Genomic DNA, 23685 nt, shown 5'->3' with positions numbered 1-23685 from the left:
CACGTGGTCTACTATGATCACATTCCTTCCTCTCTTTACAGCTTTTTTGGAAAAAAAAATTGCAATAATGACAATAATGAGAAGAAAATTTATAGCCATTTGAGTTATAATGATAGTGGTATAGTAAAGTTCTAATTTAGTTGTAATGGTTCCACTCAAATTGTATATATCCTCAATGGGAAAGATAAACTCTCCCATACCATTGTTCCAAGGATTTTTTACTGTGTTTGTGAGGAGGAAACCAGCAATGCCATGAATAAGTATTGAGCAGGCCAACAGTTTAAATCAGGACAATATGCTGTCCCAAAATATGCCAATTAGAATATACAAGGGGGGAGCCAAATATTCAATCATGGTGCAGTTCAAAATGAACCGGCTTTTCTCTGACCAGCAAGATAAACGCTAAGGTTTCTTTTTTAAGAGCTAGGGAGATTGCCTAAGGGTGCAGTGGGGGACGGGCAAGAAGGTCCCCCAGGTTAGTTGGCTCCTGGCCAAATAAGTGGATTGGCAAGGGGGGGGGAGGGGTGGTAAAGAAATTCACTAGGTTAATCAACTCCTGGTCGACTCGCCAAAAACTGTGGGGACCAATTTTTAATTGGGGAGTACTAGCTAAGCAGCTCGCCGCAATATTGGGGCAAGGAAGGAAACCGGCAGCCTCCCTCAAAACAGAACAAGATTTATTTTAACAAGAACGAACTTAAAAAAAAACAACACAAACAGGATCAGTAGGATCAAGGGAAAGGAAATAAAAATGGAGAAAGGGAAATTATAATACCTGAAAAATACCACAGCCCAGGAATCGGCTGAAAATACACAGCAGAATGCCTATTGTTCTTCAGCTTCCACCTAGAACGCCCAATTCTCCCCCCCCCCCCCCGAAACCTAGAAACACCCCACACAGTCCCAGCCAATGGGATGGCCGCTCTGACAGTCACATGACTGCCCTCACTAGGCTTCCAATCATTATAATTTTGCCAGGCCCATGTAGGCGTCGGCGAGTGGTGATGACTTAAGGTGCCAGAGCCCTGGCAATGGCTACAACCAGTGGGTGGAGCATCGTGCGGTTTGCGGAGCTCCAGGCCAGTGCTCAAAGAGGCATAAAAACCTCAAATAACAATTAATTCTTTACAGGTGACATCACTAAACTTTTTATAACTAACATTCATGGGGATAAAACTCCAAAACAAGATCAATTTTAGAATAAGTGACAAATATAATTAAAATTATTGGCAAGAAAAAAGGACTTGGTTGACAAAAGACTAATGAGTCAGAATCCATTTTAAATTTAAACAACAAAACTGAGACCTAGTGTTTCTAGAATTCTTTATTTTTAGAAAGTACAAAAATGCATGTATAACTAGAACCATTTTTAAAGTACTAGAGAAACTTCTTTTAATGAGTTTCACAATTAACAGTGTTAATATTATTAATAGGTTACTAACAAATTCTACAGATAGTAATGTTAATAACATTCACAAGTTTTTCACCAGTATAACAATTTAAGAATTAAGCTTAGGTGCAGCTAGATGGCGCAGTGGATAGAGCACCGGCCCTGGATTCAGGAGTACCTGAGTTCAAATCCAGCCTCAAACACTTAACACTCACTAGCTGTGTGACCCTGGGCAAGTCACTTAACCCCAATTGCCCCGCAAAAAAAAAAAAAAATTAAGTTTAATTGATACTAAAACAAATAACAGGACATGGATTCCCCTCACATCATCTCTAGTAAGTGTTAAATTCCTAGAAAGAATATATCCCAAATTGTTGCAGATATTTGAGATCAAATATAGGAATGTTCAACTGATGAAGCAACTAATCTAAAGGGACAGGTTCATGGGTTTGCATCACATTTTTTTAAAGTTCTGTGGGATATAGTATAGGCATGGTTTTTTTGTTTTTTGTTTTTTTAGTTTAATTCTTTTTGCTTTTGGGAGGGGGGGGGCAATGGGGGTTAAGTGACTTGCCCAGGGTCACACAGCTAGTAAATGTCAAGTGTCTGAGGCCAGATTTGAACTCAGGTAGTCCTGAATCCAGGGCTGGTGCTTTATCCACTGTGCCACCTAGCTGCCCCTTCACATGTTTTTAATAATTACTAAGTTGTATATTTTTCTAAAGCATCATTTAGATCATTCTCAAAGATACTGCTGATCTCTCAATCAGATAGAGAGCTAACAGGACAAGAAGAATGTGAAGGGAGTTATAAAGTTAGTGGAATTATGGACAAGGGGCATTAGCCTTTCAAGTTTTCCAAATATACTACCATTCACCAGGAAAATGTTTGATCCTCTGGGTCATTAGCTAAAGAACTTATCTCTAAACACATTACAGCATTATACAGTGGAATGAAGTATTTTCATGCCCCTAGCTTGTCTCCTGCCTGCATACCATAAGCAGGCAGTATGATACTTCATTCAGGAAACAGTTCTTGGTTAGCTCCTAAACCCTGAGACCACCAGGGCCTAAAAGCACTAACTATGACAAGTGAAGAGTGCAGGACTTCCCTGTGCCTATCTGAAAACAAATCTGGTGTAGTTATTAGGCCTTGCCTCTGTTCAAAGTCATTTTTAAATATAAATACTCAAATTGCCAACGACATAGCTTCATGGTGACAGAGATAGGATATCCCATACTGTGTGGTGGAATGGTATGATATCTTTATCATTAAATCAGTCCAAAAACATTTATTAAGCACATACTATCTACCCTCACTATGATAAAGTGCTGGCCAGATTATGTATGTGCATATGTAGGTATACACAAAGTATGGGTGTATGTGACAAAGATATGCATACAGATTGATACGAAATAAATGTTTGCACAATATGCAAAATAAACACCATGTAATTTTGGTAGGGGAGGGCAGTAATGGGTGAGGGGGGTGTCAGGAAAGATCTCACATAGAAGATGATGCTTAAGGTGAGTAAGTACTGAAGGAAACAGGAGATTCTAAGAAGTAGAGGTGAGGAGGAAGGACATTCTAGAAATTGGGGACAACTAATGCAAAATCACAGAGACAGAAGGCAAAGGGTCATGCATAAAAATACTAATATCATAATGTATAAGAAGGCTGGAAAAGTAGGATGAGACCAGGTTCAGAAGAACTTTAAATGTCAAACAGGGGCATTTATAGTTGATTCTAGAGGTAATAATGAACCATAGGAGTTTACTGAGAAGGGGAGTGATCTGTTCAGACTTGTGCTTTAAGAAAATCTCTTTGGCTACTATTCAAGGGTGAATTGGAACTTGAAGCAAGAAGACCAATTAGGAGGCTATTGCAATAGTCAAGGCAAGAGTGATGAGGACCTGAGGTCACTGGGTGTGTAGAGAAGAGATTTACAGGAGTAATGGTATGAATTTTTCAAACAAGCACAAAGAGAAACCAAGATTTAAGAACAGATTGAACATGTGCTTGAGAAAGAGTGAGGAAGGGCAGCTATAGGGCGCAGTGGATAGAGCACCAGCCCTGGATTCAGGATTACCTGAGTTCAAATCCGGCCTCAGAAACTTAACACTTACTAGCTGTGTGACCCTGGGCAAGTCACCTAACTCCAACTGCCTTACCAAAAAAAAAAAAAAAGAAAAGAAAAGAAAAGAGAAAGAGTGAGGAGTTACTGATGAAACTGAGGTGGTGAACCTGACCAGAACAATAGTCAGTAGCAAAACCAGTAGAAACAGTGAAATTGGGAGGACATGTGGAGTTTGAGCTGTCTACCAGGAATCCAGTCTGAGGTTTGCATCGCTTCAAGTGGGAGAGCCCAAAGAGCTCAATTTTGGGAGAGTCACAATAACATGTAATAGAAGTGCCTCAAAGAGATCTTGGAACATACTTAGACATTCTATAACTGCTTCTCCTTTTCTCTGTGATTTAAGGGAGTCTTATGCAAATGTTCCAAGCTTGAGACCGGAATTACAACTAGTGGGTTGTTGTTGTTCAGTCATGTTAGACTCTTCAAGACCTCATTGGGGTTTTCTTGGCAAAAATACTGGAGTGGTTTGCCATTTCCTTCTCCAGCTCATTTTGGGGATGAGGAAACTGAGGCAAACAGGGTTAAGTGACTTGCCCAGGATCACAGAACTATTAAGTGTCTAAGGCCAGATATTAATTTATGAAGATGAGTCTTCTGGACTCTTGGCCCAGCACTCTATCCACTATGACACCTAGCTGTTTCAGGGGACCAGGTTTCTTAACCTTTTTGTGAGCCATGGACCCCTTTGACAATCTGGTAAAACCTCTGGAGAATAATGGAGACTAGGTAAAACCTAGTATGGATAATGTTTTAAACTCATTAAATAACATACATAGGCTTATAAAGGAAACTAATTATACTTGTCCTGACCCCTACTACCTGAAAACCAGGTCTTAGTTTACTGTTTCACCCCTTCTTCAAGGTTCTTTGGTATCCTTAAGAGGACTGAGGGGTGTCTGCTCATTGCCATTGGCTCCAGCTGCTACTGATGATATTCTCCCAAGTATAGGCAGTGTGATTCCCTGCACCCATTTCCATTAACCAAGAACAGTCATAATTGCTTTTACACAGAAATCTTTACTTCACAAGGTATCACAAACATACAAAATTTACTTCTTCATCAGGTGGGACCCATGATCCTCCTCTTTCCCTAGGTACCACCTTAGTCCCTGGAGAGGGAAAGGGGATTAGGTTCATAGTTTAGTTCAATTCCTGTTGAGCACAGTCTCAGTTCCAAGTCCAAACCCCACCTGGGGCTGGAGTCTCCATGCACCCTGGCTTATTCTAGCTCTAAGTATGACATAGTTTAAAATCCAGTCTAGGGGGATCACCTATGTCACCTAAAGCTGAGGACAACAACATAGAATGTTTTTGTTTTTAAGTGAGGCAATTGGGGTTAAGTGACTTGCCCAGGGTCACACAGCTAGTAAGTGTTAAGTGTCTGAGGACGGATTTGAACTCAGGTACTCCTGAATCCAGGGCCGGTGCTTTATCCACTGAGCCACCTAGCCGCCCCAACACAGAATGTTAACAAGCAACCCCAGGCCCATTTCTCAGGGTAAAAGAGAGAGTGGGAGAAGGAAAGTCGTTCTCCTTTCACCAGTTCAGTTCAGGACATCCCCACTGTGGGTAAACTGGGTAGATGCAACAGATAAGAGTTGCCAAAAAGATACCAACAGAGAATGACCTGCTCAGTTTCACCAGTTTTAAAGCTGAAGGTAGCCAATCAAAAAGGAAACTACCCCTACTTGTGTGGTAGAGGAACCAGTGGGCTCCAGGTTAGGCAAACTGGGCATGCTCAAAAGGCCCTTCAAGGGGACCACCATGTTAGACAAACTGGGCACAGCCCAACATACTCAGGTTACAGACTGAAATGCAGTTATCAAATTAAAAAAAAAAGTTTATAGAGCCCTTGTTAAGAACCCTTCACTTATATGAATGTTGCTGGGCATTTAGAGTAAGACTTTTAAATGGGACCAGGTAGAGAAGAAGAAACAGATATAGTACTCTGGGTGAGACAAGGGACTTTGGATCGCCAAAGTCATTTACTAAACTTAACTCTACTTAGAGACTGCTGTACCATAAGCAATTTGCTAAGAAGTATTAGCAGTTGATCTGGATAATTCAGGGCCAGAAGCAATCTTGTTTGAAAACTTTTTGCCTGATGTATCCAATTGCTCCCTGTTTTTTGGCTTGATTTTGACCAGTCATGTTTGGCCCCACACTACTGTGAAGAGATCCGTCTCCAAATCCAGCATTTTACACAGGCTACTGATCTACAGAAAGTGGAGATCGCTAGCTTTAGATTCTGCAATTCCCAGGACACTGGGTCAAGTAACTGCAAGGCTTTCTAAATGGTAAATTCCACAAATGCTTTCTGGCTCTGGATTCAGTGCTTTTTAGTCATTAGTTAAAACTAGGTCATTTGAGGACAGTTAGAAAGATCAGAAAGACAACCTGGCTTGATGGGCATGCAAAGCTGGAATGCCGTTTATCTTGGAAACCAATGATACACAAACCCCACATGTATACCCAGCTCAAACTGGCAATCTGCTGAGTATGCACATGGGAGCAGAGGATCATGGTGGGCCATAGTGGTCTGTCAGAGATAACGTCACCCACCATCCCAATCACAATGACTTTTGTGCTTGGCCCTTTCTATATTAAGAGGTCTGGATGTGGAGTCTAAGGATCTCAGTTTGAATCCCTACTCTGCCTCTTACTTACCTCCCTGACTTTGGGCAAGTCACTTACCCTCATTGAGCCTAATTCCTCATCTCTAAAAAAAGAGGGAAGGGGGCAGCTAGATGGCGCAGTGGTTAAAGCACCGGCCCTGGATTCAGGAGTACCTGAGTTCAAATCCGGCCTCAGACACTTGACACTTACTAGCTGTGTGACTGTGGGCAAGTCACTTAACCCCCATTGCCTTAAAAAAAAAAAAAGAGGGAGGAAAGTAGGGGGAGGGAAAGAAAGACGGACTCCATAGTTAATTACTAAAATCACTGACCATTTAGACCTGAGATTCTTTTTTCTTTTTTTTTTTTGGTGTCACGGAGTGCCCTGGTAAATGTTTAACACCCAGCGGGGGGGGGGGGGGGGGGGGAATACAACACACTTTAAAGTTTAACCTGCATTATTAACATTTTAACATCAGTTCATCTAACACTAGCATTTTAACAGTCCATCCCTTTCTTCCGTCCAGACAATCAACCAAACAATAAATCATGCCCTGATTTGTAGTTTGCCAATTTCTGAGGTGTAAATGCCCACAGTGAAAAATGAACAATGAAGTAGCTGCCTTCGGCAAGCCCCTGCATGAAGCCCTTTGGCAGACTGGCAAAGTCTACAGACTCATCTCAGAATAGTTTTTAAATGTATAAAATAAAATTCTTAGGATTACAAAGGAAATCAATAATCTATCAGTAAACATTTGTTAAGCACCTACTATGTGCCAGATACTGTGCTAATTGCAGGGGACACAAATAATAGCTAACATTTAACACTTGTATTATATTTACTGTTTACCAAGCACCAGAGCTAAGCTATTTACAACTGTCATCTCCTTTGATCCTCACAAGATTCCTGGGTGTGTGTGTGTGTGTGTATACACATGTGTATATATATGTGTGTATGTGTATACATGTATGTGTATATATATATATATATATATAGTATGTAATATATATTATTCCATTTTACAGATGAGAAAACTGAGGCAGAGGTTGTGACTTGTCCAGGGTCACAAAGCTATAGTGAGAGTCTGAGGCTAGATTTGAGCTCCAGTGTCTTCCTAATTCCAGGCCTGGAATTCTATCCACTTCCCCACCTAACTTTTTAAAAAGGAAAAGAAAAAGATGGGTTTACAAAAATATTAAGACATTCACTGATCCCTGACTGCCTTAAATCTAATTGACTATGAGCTCTCTGTGTACAGGGCCTGTTTCAGTTTTATGCGTGGTCTCCTGAACTTGGTACAAAGTAGGCGCTTAATAAATGTCTGCAGAATATTAAAAGAATGAATGAATGAATCCCTTCCATTTGGAAGGCAGAGAGACTCCGTGTGCTGCTGCTGGTACGGGAGATGCAGAGCAGGCATCGCAGAGAGGATTCTGAGCCTCCCCTGTGCCCCTCCCGCCCACCCGCGGGAGCCCGCGCAGCGGCTGCCCAGTAGGAATAGTCATAACGTACCCAGACCCACTTCTCACTGATGATGATAAAGCCAGCTCCAGCGAGCAGAGGTTTAAGTGCTCAGTGAGCCTGCGCATGCCGCATGCGCCGTCTACCGCTCCCGTAACTTTACGTACGCCGGTAGAGACGTGGCTGGGGAGGCGGGGTCTGTCGCGCAGGCGCACTAGCCAGCCGCCGTTAAGTCTGCGCTGCCCGGCAGCCCCCGAGAGGTGTCCACGGGACTAAGAGGGTCCGGGTCTTGACCGCGGTTCCCTCCCACCCGGGGCGGCGGGGTCCTGAGCGCCGCGCGCGGTAGGAGGAGGGTTCTACGAATCGTTCTTGCCGTCCTTCCGCGAGGCGAGTACCCGTCCGGCGGGGCGGCGGCAGCAGCGGCCAGAGCCAGGCCGGAGGCGGCGGAGCCCGGCCCCCCGGTCCCCCTCCCCGGCCGCCCCCGCCGCCAGCATGAAGCTCGTGAGGAAGGACATCGAGAAGGACAACGCGGGCCAGGTGACCCTGGTGCCCGAGGAGCCCGAGGACATGTGGCACACTTACAACCTGCTGCAGGTGGGCGACAGCCTGCGCGCCTCCACCATCCGCAAGGTGCAGACCGAGTCCTCCACGGGCAGCGTGGGCAGCAACCGCGTGCGCACCACGCTCACCCTCTGCGTGGAGACCATCGACTTCGACTCGCAGGCGTGCCAGCTGCGGGTCAAGGGCACCAACATCCAGGAGAACGAGTACGTCAAGATGGGTGCCTACCACACCATCGAGCTGGAGCCCAACCGCCAGTTCACGCTGGCCAAGAAGCAGTGGGACAGCGTGGTCCTGGAGCGCATCGAGCAGGCCTGCGACCCGGCCTGGAGCGCGGACGTGGCCGCCGTGGTCATGCAGGAGGGCCTCGCCCACATCTGCCTGGTCACGCCCAGCATGACCCTCACCCGCGCCAAGGTGGAGGTGAACATCCCCCGCAAGCGCAGGGGCAACTGCTCCCAGCACGACCGGGCCCTGGAGCGCTTCTACGAGCAGGTGGTTCAGGCCATCCAGCGCCACATCCACTTCGACGTGGTCAAGTGCGTCCTGGTGGCCAGCCCCGGCTTCGTGAGGGAACAGTTCTGCGACTACATGTTCCAGCAGGCCGTGAAGACGGACAACAAACTGCTGCTCGAAAACCGGTCCAAATTCCTTCAGGTACAGTAATCTGGTCAAAGGGGTGACCCAAAACGGACTTAGGGGTTGGCATACAGTTTTATAAATAGTGTAGGAGGAAGGGCATTTAAAGGGATATCGAAGTGACTTTCTTCTTAATCATATCCAGTTATCCCAAAAATTTAATGCTGGCATTAAAAGAAAATTAATGTCACATCCTTATTCACCTAGATAATTCCTTTTAGGAAAAAAATGGCTTAGATGTACTACTTTATAATAAGCAGTTTGATACTAAGAGATAAATATCTGATAAATCTGTGTTTGAACTCTTTATGAATCGTTTCTACATAAGTTAAGCAAGGTTAATGCTTTGCATGCTTTGACACCTCAGTTAGAGTTGACCTATTTAACATTAATTGGACAAGTAGGAGTTAACTTTTTAAAGGTAGAATATGTACTTTAAAAGATTTGATCTAAGGGGCAGCTAGGTGGCGAAGTGCATAGAGCACCGGATTTGAACTCAGGAGTACCTGAGTTCAAATCCAGTCTCAGACACTTAACACTTACTAGCTGTGTGACCCTGGGCAAGTCACTTAACCCCAATTGCCTCACTTTAAAAAAAAAAAAAAGATTTGATCTAACTTCTGTACTTTGATTCTAGGTACATGCCTCTTCCGGGCACAAATACTCATTGAAAGAAGCCCTTTGTGATCCTACTGTGGCCAGCCGACTCTCAGACACCAAGGCTGCTGGTGAAGTAAAAGCCTTAGATGATTTCTACAAGATGTTGCAACATGAACCTGACCGAGCTTTCTATGGACTCAAGCAGGTGGAAAAGGCCAATGAGGCCTTGGCAATTGACACACTGCTCATCAGTGATGAGCTTTTCAGACACCAGGATGTAGCCACCCGAAGCAGATATGTGAAATTGGTGGATAGTGTCAGAGAGAATGCAGGCACAGTTCGGATATTTTCTAGTCTTCATGTATCTGGGGAGCAGCTCAGCCAATTGACTGGAGTTGCTGCCATTCTGCGCTTCCCTGTCCCTGATCTTTCTGACCAGGAGTCTGATTCAAGTTCTGAAGAGGATTAATGATTGACACTTGTAAAAAAGAGACCATTTACTGCCCATCTACTTCACCTACATAAACTAATATATAAAACATGTTCTCAGATCCAGTATGAAAGCTGCTAGGGAGGTTCTGTTTCATTTACATGAGAGTTTTTTCGTGTCAGGCTAGCCTCTTTCTGTTGGAAGACCTACACAACTAGAAAATAAATTAAGAGAAAATGTCTAATTTTATCCTTATTCACATTGGTAATTATTTTTAGGAAAAACTGTTTTAAAGATACAATAGTTTGATATTTAGGGAAAAAATGTTGTGTGTTTTGATTACATTAACTGAATTCAGTGTATACTCTACTGGAGATAAGCTACTGTGCTTGTTTCTACTTTGTCATTTCAGAGTGCTTTGAAGTAATTTTACTTGGCCCTCACAGATAGCTAAACTGAGAGTGGTTTTGGAAGATGAGATAGAAAATTCACCAAAGAAAACCTGAAAATTGACATTATTGTTAAGGAAATTACAGAAATGATTGAGATCATTTCTAACATGCCAAGAAGCCAATGTGCTTATCCCTTTTTTTTTTTTAATAAAAAGATTTATTAGGAGAGAGATATGTCCAGGGAACAGATCACCTTGGTAACTGTCCTGCTCAAGTAAGAGACCAGTCTTTTGTATCTTTACAAAAGATAAGAGGGAAATGGACATTACAAAGAGCTGAGAGGGGATTTTGGAATAATGGGGCTTCTGTAGGATATGAAGCCTGCATCCATATCTTGTATATTAGTATATCATCTTGAAGACCTTGATTTTGCTTATCAGCATACCAGGGTCCTGCTCTGCCTGAGGTGCTTTTCCCTTGGAAAAGCTTTAAGGATTCTTTGGAGGTTGGGATCTTTAGGTTTCTGGGGGGTCCCACTGCATTCCCATAATATTCCACCCCTCCTTATTTCATGCTTATCCCTAATAGTTAATCTTATGCTATGCTGTGCACTACTTAGCATACATTCATAGAGTTTTAGAACAGGAAGAAACCTTTGTAGATATAACACTTTTACTTTACAAACTAAACTTGCTTCCAAAGAGGTTAAATTCACTTCCCTGAAGTCAAGCAGCTAGTTATTAGCAAAGGTCATAGTGGAATTCAACTTTGACTTCATATACAGTGGTCTTTCTATTTATCCCATGTGCTTATTTTGATTTGTCAAATTTATTAGTAGTTGTGTTAGTATTTCAAGTTGTCTGCCTTTAACTGGGAGCTTTTAAGCAGTATTTTCTAGATTCTGAACAATGCTGGTTTAAGTTATGCAGTTGCATCAAGATTGGATAGAATCTATATGCAACAAAATAAGACGTTTAACTTGTTTTGTAATTGAAAAAGTGTGCTAAGTAATTCTCTAGTTAACTACAGTGTCAGTGAAATGGTCTAATTGTTTGAAGTGGTAGATTATATTTTGCTCAAGTGGAAAGTTTTAGACATTCATTAACTCATCAGTCCAAAATGATATAATTTATTTCCTGTTCTTACACCTGACATGTGTAAATGAAATCTGATAATTAGTTCTAACCAGTATTTTAGCCAGTATTTTACATGTGCCTTCCCAGCAAATCTCTTCACAAAGCTGCTAACCCTGCATAAAAATAGATCTAAATCCATGTCTCTTCCCCACTCTACAATGTTTCCTTTTGTAAGTTTTAAAAAAAATTGTTACATTTTCCTCCTCCTATACACACACACACACACACACACACACACTTTAAGCTATTTCATCCTTGACAAAATGAACAATATTAAGATATATAAGATATGGTGGAACTTTCACTTAACCTCTAGAATAAATACTTCATTTGAAATGCAGTAAAGCAATAGGATGACACTTAACTGTGTCATTAGCTTATACTAATTAACTGAATATGGCAGATCTTTAACAGAAATTTGATGGTTTGCTGTTCTGCATATATTAATCACAATTTCACTTTTGTTGATTTTGAACTTTGTTTATGATGGAAGATTAGTCGTGTGAAAGTTGTACTAAAAAAATCCAGTTATTTTGACCATTGCTTCACACTTCCCAAGAAGCATGTCCAATAGTTTAGAAAATTCTGCCTTAACCAAAAAATGTTTTCTGCTGTCAAATGGCCAGCAAAAATGTGCTTATATGTAGGCCATGCTTTATACAAAATTAAGTCTTTAAAAATACCCATAAAAATACTAAGATAATTTACCTCATGGTAATTATGAGGGGCTACCTAGAAATCAGGGAGACCTGGGTTCAAGTACAGTTCCTGATGTGGGGTTATCCTGAGCCTGTCATTTAATCTCTTATGCAGCTCTTTCATGGTCAATTGCTGAGTCATTTTGGGTCTGCTTTTGTCTTGTCCAGGGAATTTGTTCACTAAGAATTCTCTCCATCTGTGAAATCACAGACCCTCTTCCCCTTCACCACTCCCTAAAAGCATTTAAGTCAATAAGGTCTGTTTCCTTGTGCTCATATCTTAATTCTTTTCTCCCTATAGAAATCAAATATATATTTGAAAAAGTTCTCTAATATTTAAAAATTTGCATACCAGAAAATAAAATTAGTTTTAAGATCCTTATTTCCAAATCTCCCTTTAAAAACAGAAGTGTTTAGGGAGTGGTTTAGTTTTCTTTTAATCTGAGCAAAGACTATTAAATGTTTTATGGGAAGAGCATCTGTGGAATTTGCAGGATTCAGAAAAGGAGAGGATTCCCAAGAGAGTTTCTGAGAGTAGGTTAGCAGGGCCTTGAATTTAAACATACAATTGGTTAAGAATAAAACATTTCAAGTAATATAATGGTTCCTTTTATGTTCTTAAAATTCAACTAACTTGAATTCTTGTCACCTTTAATAACTTAAAAACATGCTGTGGCTTATACCTTTCAGAAATAGATGGGTGTACGAATATTTATCATTTTTGAGTTGGAACAATTTGAAACTTGTTTTGGTTTGCCTTGGATTTCTGCAATGCAGTGATGTTTTACTTCAGTATACTCAATGGGGGGGGGAGGAGACAAGTTTAGAAAAGTTCTTGAAATAAAAATATTTCAAGCTCTTAAAATGTTTAACCCTAGGTTCTTAAAAATGATGTTGGAGTAGTTTCTTCGCACTTCAGTCATGTCTCCCTTTTTGTGACCTTATGGACCATATTGTCCATGGGGTTTTCTTGGCAAAGATACTGGAATGGTTTGCCATTTCCTTCTCCACTGGATTATGGCAAACAAAGGTTAAGTGATCCAGGATCACACAGGTTGTATTTGAACTCAGGTCTTCCTGACTCCAGGCCCAGGCCTTATCCACTGATCCACCTAGCTGCCTCCTTCAACACTAAGTACTCTTTAAGGATCTTTTTCTACAGAAATATCCTTCATCTGTACCCTTTGATATTATCAATTACAACCGATTCCCCTGTTGAGACAGCTTTGTGCTATTTTTTTTAATCATACAGAAATCTTGTTTGATAGATTTTCCTGGATAATGAAAAAACAATCTAATTCCATCTAAATGAAGAATATCAGTATGGATATAGTTGACTTCCTCCAGTAGTGTATCAATTTGTTGGTACAGTAATTGGACAAAAATTACTCATTTAGACAGGTTAATTATAAAGACAATCTGAAAGCCATGATTATTAGGCTCTTTGATTCTGTTTCTCCCTCTCCACCCCTATTGCTACAGAAAGGGGCTGGATGGTATTGAAAACCATCTTCTGTTTTCCTCTAATAGGTAACTATAGCCAAACAATTTGTCATGTCTAGCCAACAGGTGCCAAATATGTTGAGTATTAGACTGGTCCTCGGACAGGACATTATCTGTACCATGACCATATTTAAAGCATCTCCTTCATGGTAGCGCCTACTATAGCTTACTCTGTTGACAATCATTAATAACCCATTGTCCCCTCCTATGCCATGAAGAAGCATCAAAATTAGAATTTTGTAAATTGTTCCTTAAAGGGGCAGCTAGATGGCACAGTGGATAGAGCACTGGCCCTGGATTCAGGAGTACCTGAGTTCAAATCCGGCCTCAGACACTTAACACTTACTAGCTGTGTGACCCTGGGCAAGTCACTTAGCCCCAATTGCCTCACCAAAAAATAAAAAATTGTTCCTTAAAGGAATCTGTTCATGTGCCTATTTATTCAAGGTGGCCACCCTTATCTTACTCAATTGGAAATATGTTTTGATTCACATAAGATTTTACAGAAATACATGCATTATGGTTTAATTACTGTTTGTCCTTTGAGTTCAGAGAGAACCAAAAATAACATCATGATATCGGGACAATGTACAGTGAGTCCAGCTGTGACTGATCATACCAATGAGAGCTTGGAAGGGTCTACTTCAAGTCCAGCACAAATAGTCTGTATGACCATTTGGCAGGGAGATATCTCTAAATTTCCATTATTTCACATGTGTATGTATTTATACACACACACGCAGACATACATAAAACCTACAAAAACACATTATGGTATGTGTGTTCCTGAGAAATGAGACACTTGTGTTTGGTATTTGTTTTTTGATGGCTTTTCCCTCCAGTTTTTTTGGATGTGTAATTACAATACACACCACACAACAAATAGATGTGTGATCACAATGCACATTTATAGTGTATGCTTGCTTTGATCCTTACAAAAAACCCTGTATTCCTACTTTTCAGCTGAGAAAAACTGATCTTCTGAGAGGTTAGGAGACTCCCCCATAGTTGCAAATAATAAGTTGTGGTAGTGAAATTCAAACCCAGATCTTTCCTGACTCTAAGTCCAGGGATCTTTCTACTACCACACTGACTCATAGCTCTGATTAAAATGAAAAAAAGTTGGCTTCATTTATCTCAGTGGCTTCGTACCTAATCCTATGATTTAAGCAACAGTACTTTAGTATTAAAAAAATAAAATGCAGATGTAGAATAACAAATTAGATCGGCATCTTCAAAAACATACCAGGAAGGATAAGTTATTTTATAACAAACACAATTTGTGTGTAGCATCTTGATGTATCAAGGAATTTACATATTGGAAAAGTTTCAGAGAAGAGCTAGACAATTACAAGATGGAGCAAAATAGGATCTGTAGGAAAAAGTTTAAAGGACTTAGAATTAACATGTAGAAACATTTAGTTTGTTTTTTTACTTACACAAAGGATTCACACAACATAAAACCGTAATCTAAAATTGTCAAAGAAAACCAAGAAACAGAAAATGTTATGCCAAAAAAAAAAAAAAAAGTGTAAGGGCTAACACAGTGTTATTCCTCATTAGATTTACTGAGGAATGGGGTCATAATTACAAAGCCACAACCCTTTACTCACAAAAGCCCCTAAGGGAGAGTAGTAGCCTAAGTATTACAAGTGAATGAGGAATGATTGCTAAACTAGAGTTAAACCCATCTGCTTAACTATAGTTCTTTTTTTGTTAGGAATATGTATGTACTGGACAGAGCATAGGGTCGGGTCCCATCTCTGATAGATATTGCCCGGGTGACCCTACTATCTTCCTCACCCCTTCACCTGACTCATGTTAGAACATGATAAGATAGCCCTTCACCTTACCAAGTAAGCCTTTTTATGTGCACCCTGCATTCCATTCTATCCTGTCTTCTGCTGATTTCCCCTTCTATGGTGCCCATTCTTTCACTAATCTTCCATTTTGTCTTATGTCTTGGCTGCCTTCCTTTTTCCTGCAAACATGCCCATGTCTCTAGCATCCTTAAAAAATCTGTACTTATCCAACCATCCCTATGAGCTATCATCCTTTATCTTTTCATGGCTTTGTGACTAACCTCCTTGAGAAAGTGGTCTATATTAGGGTGCTTTCACTTCCATTCTCTCTTCTGAATCCTTTATAATCTTTCTTCTGACCTCATAATTCAATCGAAACGCACCCCCCTCTCCAAAGTTTGCCATGTTCTCATAACTGCCAAATCACATAGCCTTTTTCTCAGTTCTTCCCCTTGACGTCTTGCAGGCTATAACATTACTTTCTCCTTGCTTAAGTTTTCATATTTGATTTTCAATGACTCAGAAAAAATGAGACTTACAACTTTGCTCACCTCTGACTCAAATCCAATTTTTGCACAAATCAAGAAGACATCACTCAATGCTGATATTGGTCCTCTTTAAAAACGAAGGAACAACAAGAAGTTATTATAATTGCTCATGCCTGGCTCTTCCTTCTCAGTTTCCTTTGCTAGATCCTCATCCAGGTCACATCTACTAACCATGCTTGTTGCCAAAACATCTATCCTGGATCCTGCTTTCCCTCTGTACTTTCTCACTTGCTCATGTCATCACCTCCCATGGGTTCAGTTATCAGATGATTCCCAGGTCTATATATCCAGCTATAACCTTTCTTCTAAGTTTGTCTCACATCACCAACTGCTTTTTGGATGTCTCATACTTAGACATTGAAACTCTATGTCCAAAATAGAATTATCTTTACCCCCTTAAGCCTTCCCTCTTTCTAACTTCCTTCTTACATCAAAGGTAATACCATCCTTTTGGTCATCCAGGCTTGCAAACTATGTATCATCCTCAATTCCTTCTCTACCCCATATATCCAATCTGTGGTCAAGTCTTGTTTCGTGGCTCTCATATATGTCTCCTCTGCTGCCTTTTTTGCAACCCTCATCACTTCACACCAGAATTATTGCAATAGCTTTTTGGTTGGTCTTCTTGCCTCAAGGCGCTCCCTACTCCAATTCATCCTCCACTCATCTGTCAAAGTGGTTTTCCTATAGCTAAGGTCTGACCATGCCATCACTCTACTCAGTAAACTCCAGTGGCTTCCTGTTATCTCCCAGATAAAATATAAAACTATTTGTATGGCTTTTAAAGTGTAATGATTGGAATGATGCCACCTGCTGGAGACTTACTGTAGAAAAGCTCTGCCATGAAAAGAAGGTCTTTGAGGACAAGACCATGCATCTTTTCTTTGGCATCAGGAAGTGATGTTTGCTGGTGGGAGGAGGAAGGGGGCGCCAGGCGCTCTGTCACGCGCTCTCTCTGTCTCTTTCCTTTGGACTCTGGTGGAGAGCGGAGCTAGAAATGTGCTCTCCCTTTAATAAATGAATGTAGGCCTTTCTCTCTCTCTTTACCAAATTCTTATTCTCCTTAATAAATGCTTAAGAGTCTAACTCTTGCTAAAGCTTATAATTTATCGGCGACCACTCATTAGAAATTTTAGACAGTTTAGCTAGAATTTTAGCCTTAACAGAAGCCACCTGACCTCTTCCTATCTTTCTAGTCTTTAGTCTTGCTCTTTACTCCCCTCCATGTACTTTACAATCCCAGGATAGTGGCATCCTTCACATGAGATGTTCCATTTCTAGACTCCAGACTCTGAGCCTTCCCCCATTCCTAGAATGCTTTCTTTCCTCATTTTCATCCACCCTCCTGAACTTCCTCTAAGATAACTCAGATCCCACCTTTTTCCGGAGACTTCTCCTCCCAGTTCTCTAGTGTCTTCCCTCTGAGATTACCTTCAATCTACACTGTATGCGTAGATTATCTATTTAATCACTCCCCTATTAGAATATGAGCTCCTTGAGGGCAGGAACACTGTTTTGCCTTTCTTTGTATATAACCATTGCTTAGCACAGTGCCAGCCTGGTACAAAGTAAGTGTTAATAAATGTTTATTTACTGACTCATTGGCAGAAAAATATTCTTCCCAGGGAATTCCACATACCAATGAAATCACAGGTTCTGTCCCTATCACTGTTTGTTTTAGGGATGCTTTAGATAATGCAGCCATCAACATCAGCACTGCTTAACAGAAATTAAGGAAGTAGGAAAATGATATGCTCTACTATAATGCTTTTTTTAATGAAAAAAGATTCTTTCATGTAACCTAAATCCTGTGGTCTTTTGTGGTTCCCTCTCATCCCTTCCAACCCCTTCATTTTACACATTTGGAAAATGAGGATCAGGGAGAATGTAGGACTTGCCCATGTTCCTACAGGCAGGTAATAGCATAGTAACACCTAGACCATGAGTCTCTGGAAATAAATGTCATGCTCTTCCAACTTCAGCATGCTAAGGTTATTTTGCATTTGATGTAAATTACTGTGTATTAATAGTTTTGCATATTACTTTATTTATTTATTGAGAACTTTTATTTTCCCAAATTACATGTAAAAATAAATTTTTACATCAATTTTTTAAAACTTCAGGTTTCAAATTCTCTTCCTCCCTCCCTCCCCCCCCCCAAGAACTCAAGCAATTCAATATAAGTTGTTGAATATTACTTTGATCAAACTTTTAGTTTCAAAGAAATTTTGAAATATTTTACTAAGGCTTTTGTAATTTGAAGATTGAATTTAATCTTTTTTTTTGGGGGGGGGGTGAGGCAATTGGGATTAAGTGACTTGCCCAGGGTCACACAGCTAGTAAATGCTAAGTGTCTGAGGCTAGATTTGAACTCAGGTCCTCCTGACTCCAGGGCCAGTACTCTATCCACTGTGCCACATAGCTGCTCCATCTTTTTTTTATTTTTAAAGAAGATCTGCAGTGTATTCACTTTCCTTTGTGGGCTATGTTCATTAAAATTTCCTTAACCTGGGGCAGCTAGGTGGCACAGTGGATAAAGCACTGGCCTTGAATTCAGGAGGACCTGAGTTCAAATCCAGCCTCAGACACTTGACACTTAACTAGCTGTGTGACCCTGGGCAAATCACTTAACCCCCATTGCCCTTAAAAAAATAAATAAATAAATAATTCCCTTAACCTAAAGAAAATTACTTAAAACTAGACCTGTACTATTACATTTCTTCATATCATAATGATCACAAAAGTCTTTAATAGTTATATTGTATTTCACAGAAGTGTAAGCCCTTTTAGAAAAGCTGATAGGTATAAATTTTGTAATGCAGTAAATGCAGCTGTTCTTTAAAGTATTTACTATTACTGGAATAGTTGTTTGTTTCCTGCATTAGACCTTGTAGGCCACAGCTGACTAAAGGAAGTTAAAGAACTTCCTGTTTTAAAAAGTAATCCACAATTTAATTTTTTTTAATTGAAGTTCCATCTGTTGTTGTTTTTTAATCTTAAAAAGAGATGGATTTCTCTGCTAAAGACCATTCTAGACCTTTTCAGAAAATCTATAATGTAAATTAATTATGTTCAATATTGTACTTATTGAACTTACTCTAACTTACAAGATCCCTCAGATTAGTAGGAATGAGTAAAATCTCTTAAGTGATGGAAAATAATTTTTTTAAGTATATATTGGGAGCGCTAGGGGGAGCAGTGGATAAAGCACTGGCCCTGGATTCAGTAGGACCTGAGTTCAAATCCGACCTCAGACACTTGAGAACTTACTAGCTGTATGACCCTGGGCAAGTCACTTAACACTCATTGCCCTGCCCCCCCCAACCCCCGCCCCCCAAGAAAAAGCATGTATTTCAGCATTTTTGGTCTTGGTAATGCCAATTCAGTTCTATGAGTCAGTTAGTCCATAAACAATTATTAAACATCTGTTATGTGCCAGGCACTGCACTAAACACTTGGGATACAGAGAAAAACAAATGACAATCCTTGCTCTCAAGGAGCTCACAGTCTGATGGAGGAAACAACATACAAACAACTATGTATGAACCAGATATAGACAGGATCCATTAGAGATACTTAACAGAGAGAAGACACAAGAATTAAAGGGGATCAGAAAAGGTTACTTGTAGAAGATGGGATTGTTGGAACTTGAAGGAAGCCAGGGCAGCTAGAAAGCAGAGAAGAGGAAAGAAAGAATTCTAGGTGTGGGAGACAGCCAGAAAAAAAAAAAAAAAACCTGGGGAGATGAAGAAGAGCATCTTATGCAAGGAATGTCTTATCACTGAATCTCAGAATAAAGGCTGAGTAAGGTGTAAGAAGGCAGGAGAGGTGTGGATGGGTGGGGAAGATAGGTGATGGAGGACTTTGAATGTCAGAGGATTTTATGCTTGATCCTGGAAGTTTATTGAAAGGGGAAAGGGGTGGGAGGGTCGTGACATGGTCATAATTGCCCTTTTGGAAGATCAATTTGGTAGCTGAATGGAAGATGGTCTGGAATGGGGAAAGACCTGTAGCAGACAGACCTACCAGCAAGTTGTTGTCCATGGGTGAGGTAATAAGAGCCTGCTCCAGAATAGTGGCAGTGTCAGAAAAGAAAAGGGGGCATTTATGAGAGGCAAAATTAAACTTTATTGCGATAAAACTAAAAAAAAGACATTCTGAAGAATTGTTTTGAAAAGAAACAATTATTCAGGCTAGTGACTCTCTTTTTATAAAAATTGTATGTTAAAACTTTTTGAGGTGCTAAAATTGGATGTGGAAATAAACATTTTTGTCCTCCCAGTTTTAAAATAGGTGTTTCTGGGGGCAGCTAGGTGGTGCAGTGGATGAAGCATTGGCCCTGGATTCAGGAGGACCTGAGTTCAAATCTGCCCTCAGACACTTGACACTTACTAGCTATGTGACCCTGGGCAAGTCACTTAACCCTCATTGCCTCACAAAAAAAAAAGGAAGTGTATTGTCTCAATTATATATTGTTATATTATTACTCACACTATTTTTATTATATTGTATTATTACTTAAACTAAGTAATAATGCTTTTTAAAAAGTAGAAAAGGATGCAATTACCATTTTTGTTGTCCAAATCTTGATATCTATAAAAAAATAACTTCTTTAAAGTGCAAGTGTTTTTTTTTTCAAAGCTATCTAACAATTAGCTAACATATGGAAGCCAAGAGTAAGTAGTTTATGAACATGTAGGCCATTAGAAAAATGAAATATGAGAATGATGGAGGTCAACAACCTAGTTATAAAAATTCATAGTCATAATTAAATCCTGTTACAGTAGCTTGAAAATAGCTATATAAGTGTTCTCATGAACCATCATTAGCCATGGTAATTGGGTGAGTGTGGTAATGAAATGTAACTATAATGAGGCTATTCCAACCATATAAGAACATCGATTCTATTTATGAACCATGGCTCATATTCTAAAATCAAGCATGTGGCTAGTGATACAAATTTTATGTGGTAAACCTAAATTTATTCAAGCCAAGTTGATTCACTTGTTTAGTATGTTTGTAATATACTGCCAGCCCAATAATGTATAATAATACAGCACCTTTCTGGAATCCAGCTATCCAACAACTTCCTTTATCTTAAAAAAGAAAAGAAAAAGAAAAGATGCTTCTTAGCCCCCAAAGCAGATGTTGCAAAGCCCATACACTAAAACATATGCACTATACTCATAGGAGAACACCTTGATGACATCACCAATTTGCATATGTTTTGTAACAGTTATAACAAATTTTTCTATTTGATATTCAAATCTATGATAAATTAAAGATAGCAAACCAGGAAGAACAGCTTCTACTGTTAGGCATATTGACATCACTGAGAAATGTCTTGACAATAAGGACTGAAAAAAATATTTTTTTCAAAAAATATATACTTCTGAGAGAAGAAGGAAGGAAGGAAGGAAAGAAAGAACGAATGAACAATTCTCAGTCTGGGGCCATTTAGTGAAATGATAAATAGCCCTACTATCTACCTCAATAACATCTATGGGCATCATTGTTATTGTATACTACCGTGACTGGTGTTCACTATGATGATCCTGAGCCATCCAGAATAGGTTAACTTCTGTTTCGCGTTGTTTGAAATTACAAAGAATTATGCAGTATGTATTCGAAACATGTCCATCTGAAATAGTCAAGATTTAAAAAGCAAAGTATGGGTGTTTAAAGGTGGTAAGTGTATTCTGAAAACTCAACTATCCAGAATGCTTCCTGAAATTCTAATTAAAGAAACATTCACAATAAATGCTAACAAATGAATTCTTACTAAGGAAAAAAATTTCAATAATTATAGAGGGGGTTTTTTTTTTGTTTGTTTTGGTTTGGTTTTTGTTTTTTAAGAGATGCTAGGCCAAAGATTGTAGGTCCTCTGAGTTCTTCATGCAAATCTGTTCCAGAATTTTTATGTCTGGAATTTTTCAGCAAGGCTAAGTATAAACATTGACTAGAACTTTTTGTTTGACACTTTGCTGATAAATTACTCTATGAATATAAAATGTACTTTAACCCCATCCTTCGGCTCATTTGATCCAAAGAGGTCAGTTTATAGTTTCTTCTTCCTTACCAAGTATGTTCCTGACAGAAATGTACTAGCAGTCTGTTGAAAATAAGGTCAAGTATCCCAGAGCATGGATCATGTAGATCATCTAAGAATCCTCATAAAATTAGTCTCAGAGTTGGAAGGAGGTATCTCTGAGGGCATCTAGTCCAATCTGTTCATTACCAAGTATTGACTGCTACATTGCCAACTGCTTTTCCAGCATCCATTTGAAAGTCTCCGTGAATGGAAATCCAGGACCTTCTGAGGCAACTCATTTCACTTTTCTGTAACTAATTATTAGGAAGTTTCGCTCCATCTTTCACCCATGGTTCCTAATGGTGCCCCATAGGGCTAAGCCAAACAACGATTTTTCTGTTGTGTTTCTTCCTCTATTTTGTTTTCTGCTTCTGTAACTGGTCTGTTTGGGATCAAGGATTGGGGGCAGGGAGAGAAAAAAGGCAAAAAATACTTAAGGGTCATCGTTGTTCATCACTTCCTTGTTTATTGTTTTGTTAATTTATTATTCTGCCAAGTACAGGAAGATTGTCTTCCAGAACCCCCAATCAAACCTTCTCCCTGGCTCTGGAGTCTTCCTGCCTCTTTGTTCATCATTTCATTTTTCATTCCGTCCCTCAGGAGATTGTCCTCAACCAATTATGAGAACGAACCTCTCTCGCCTATGGTTCAAAGATATTTGTAATGAAATTACCAGCAGGGCTTAGGATGTGGTGGGAGGAAAGGGGAGTTTGTGTAAAAGATAGAGAGGAAACAGACAGGATCTTATGGTGAGGAAAGTACTGTGGGAACAAGCTTCCCACCCTCAGTGTCTAAATGGCATCCTTAGAAAGAAAGGGAAGGAAAGAGAGGCAGTGGGGCTGAGGTAAAATGAAGGATACCACCAAGGACACGTAGTTTTAGGGTGAAAACACTACAGTATCAACGAGCCAACTTTGCTTTAGGTGCTGTGCACTGTATTCCTCAAAGTGCAGCTCCATTCTGTTCTAGGTAGGGAGCGGCATCCTTTGTGCCTTCATCCTCCTGCTCTATTGCAGGCTGTATGACAAACATACATGGGGATACTTGGGAAGGGGGGGGGGTTGGGGGTTTTTTTAGTTACTTTAACGAATCTGTAATCTTATCCTCCAGCAGTTGGTAGGTAGCATACTGCAGCAGAAAATACACTCGATTTACAATCAGAGGCCCTTATTGGCACTTTTTCCTTAATAACTGACTGTGAGCAAGTCACAACATTTCTGGATGCCCCTTTCCTCAGCTGTAAAAAGGAGGGGGCTGGTCTAGATGGATCCTACATTTCCCACTGAGATCCTGTGATATACCATCTCATCCTAGACTATTTCCTTCCTAAGATTTTCATAAATCTTCCATAAAGGATACACTCACCAGCAGAAGCCTTCTAACTGGGAGGAAGGGATCAGGAGAGGCCCAAAGCCGTGATTTCATCCCTAGGGAACTTTAGGTGAGGAAATACCCTCTACCATTACAAATCAGCAACTATTCTGCCCCTTATTTCAGTGAGTTACCTGGGTCACTGAGAAATAAATTGACTAACCCAGGGTAATACAGTAAGTTTATATCAGAGTTGGAACTGAAGCCATATCTTCCTGACTCAGGATGGCTCTCTGGCCACTTTTCTGTATTGCCTCTTATGATTCTTTTACTATTGGGACCATTTTAGGCGACCAATATGTTATGTCTC

General features: G+C 40.1%; 2 protein-coding genes across 2 annotated transcripts in view; both read left to right on the top strand.

Moving 5' to 3' along the window:
* The window catches only part of ITGA1 (integrin subunit alpha 1), a 209162-nt gene that overhangs the window by 12200 nt on the left and 173277 nt on the right, over positions 1-23685 (top strand). The gene's annotated exons all lie outside the window — the stretch shown is intronic.
* Positions 7488-12932, top strand: PELO (pelota mRNA surveillance and ribosome rescue factor). The gene is made up of 2 exons (XM_043977096.1): positions 7488-8822; positions 9442-12932. The coding sequence occupies exons 1-2, from the start codon at positions 8097-8099 to the stop codon at positions 9871-9873; spliced, it is 1158 nt and encodes a 385-aa protein (XP_043833031.1). The 5' UTR covers positions 7488-8096; the 3' UTR covers positions 9874-12932.

This window comes from Dromiciops gliroides, chromosome 1, assembly GCF_019393635.1.
Source record: "Dromiciops gliroides isolate mDroGli1 chromosome 1, mDroGli1.pri, whole genome shotgun sequence".
Taxonomy (NCBI): Eukaryota; Metazoa; Chordata; class Mammalia; order Microbiotheria; family Microbiotheriidae; genus Dromiciops; species Dromiciops gliroides.
The sequence above is the reverse complement of the archived record's forward strand: the minus strand, read 5'-3'. Positions and strand labels throughout refer to the sequence as shown.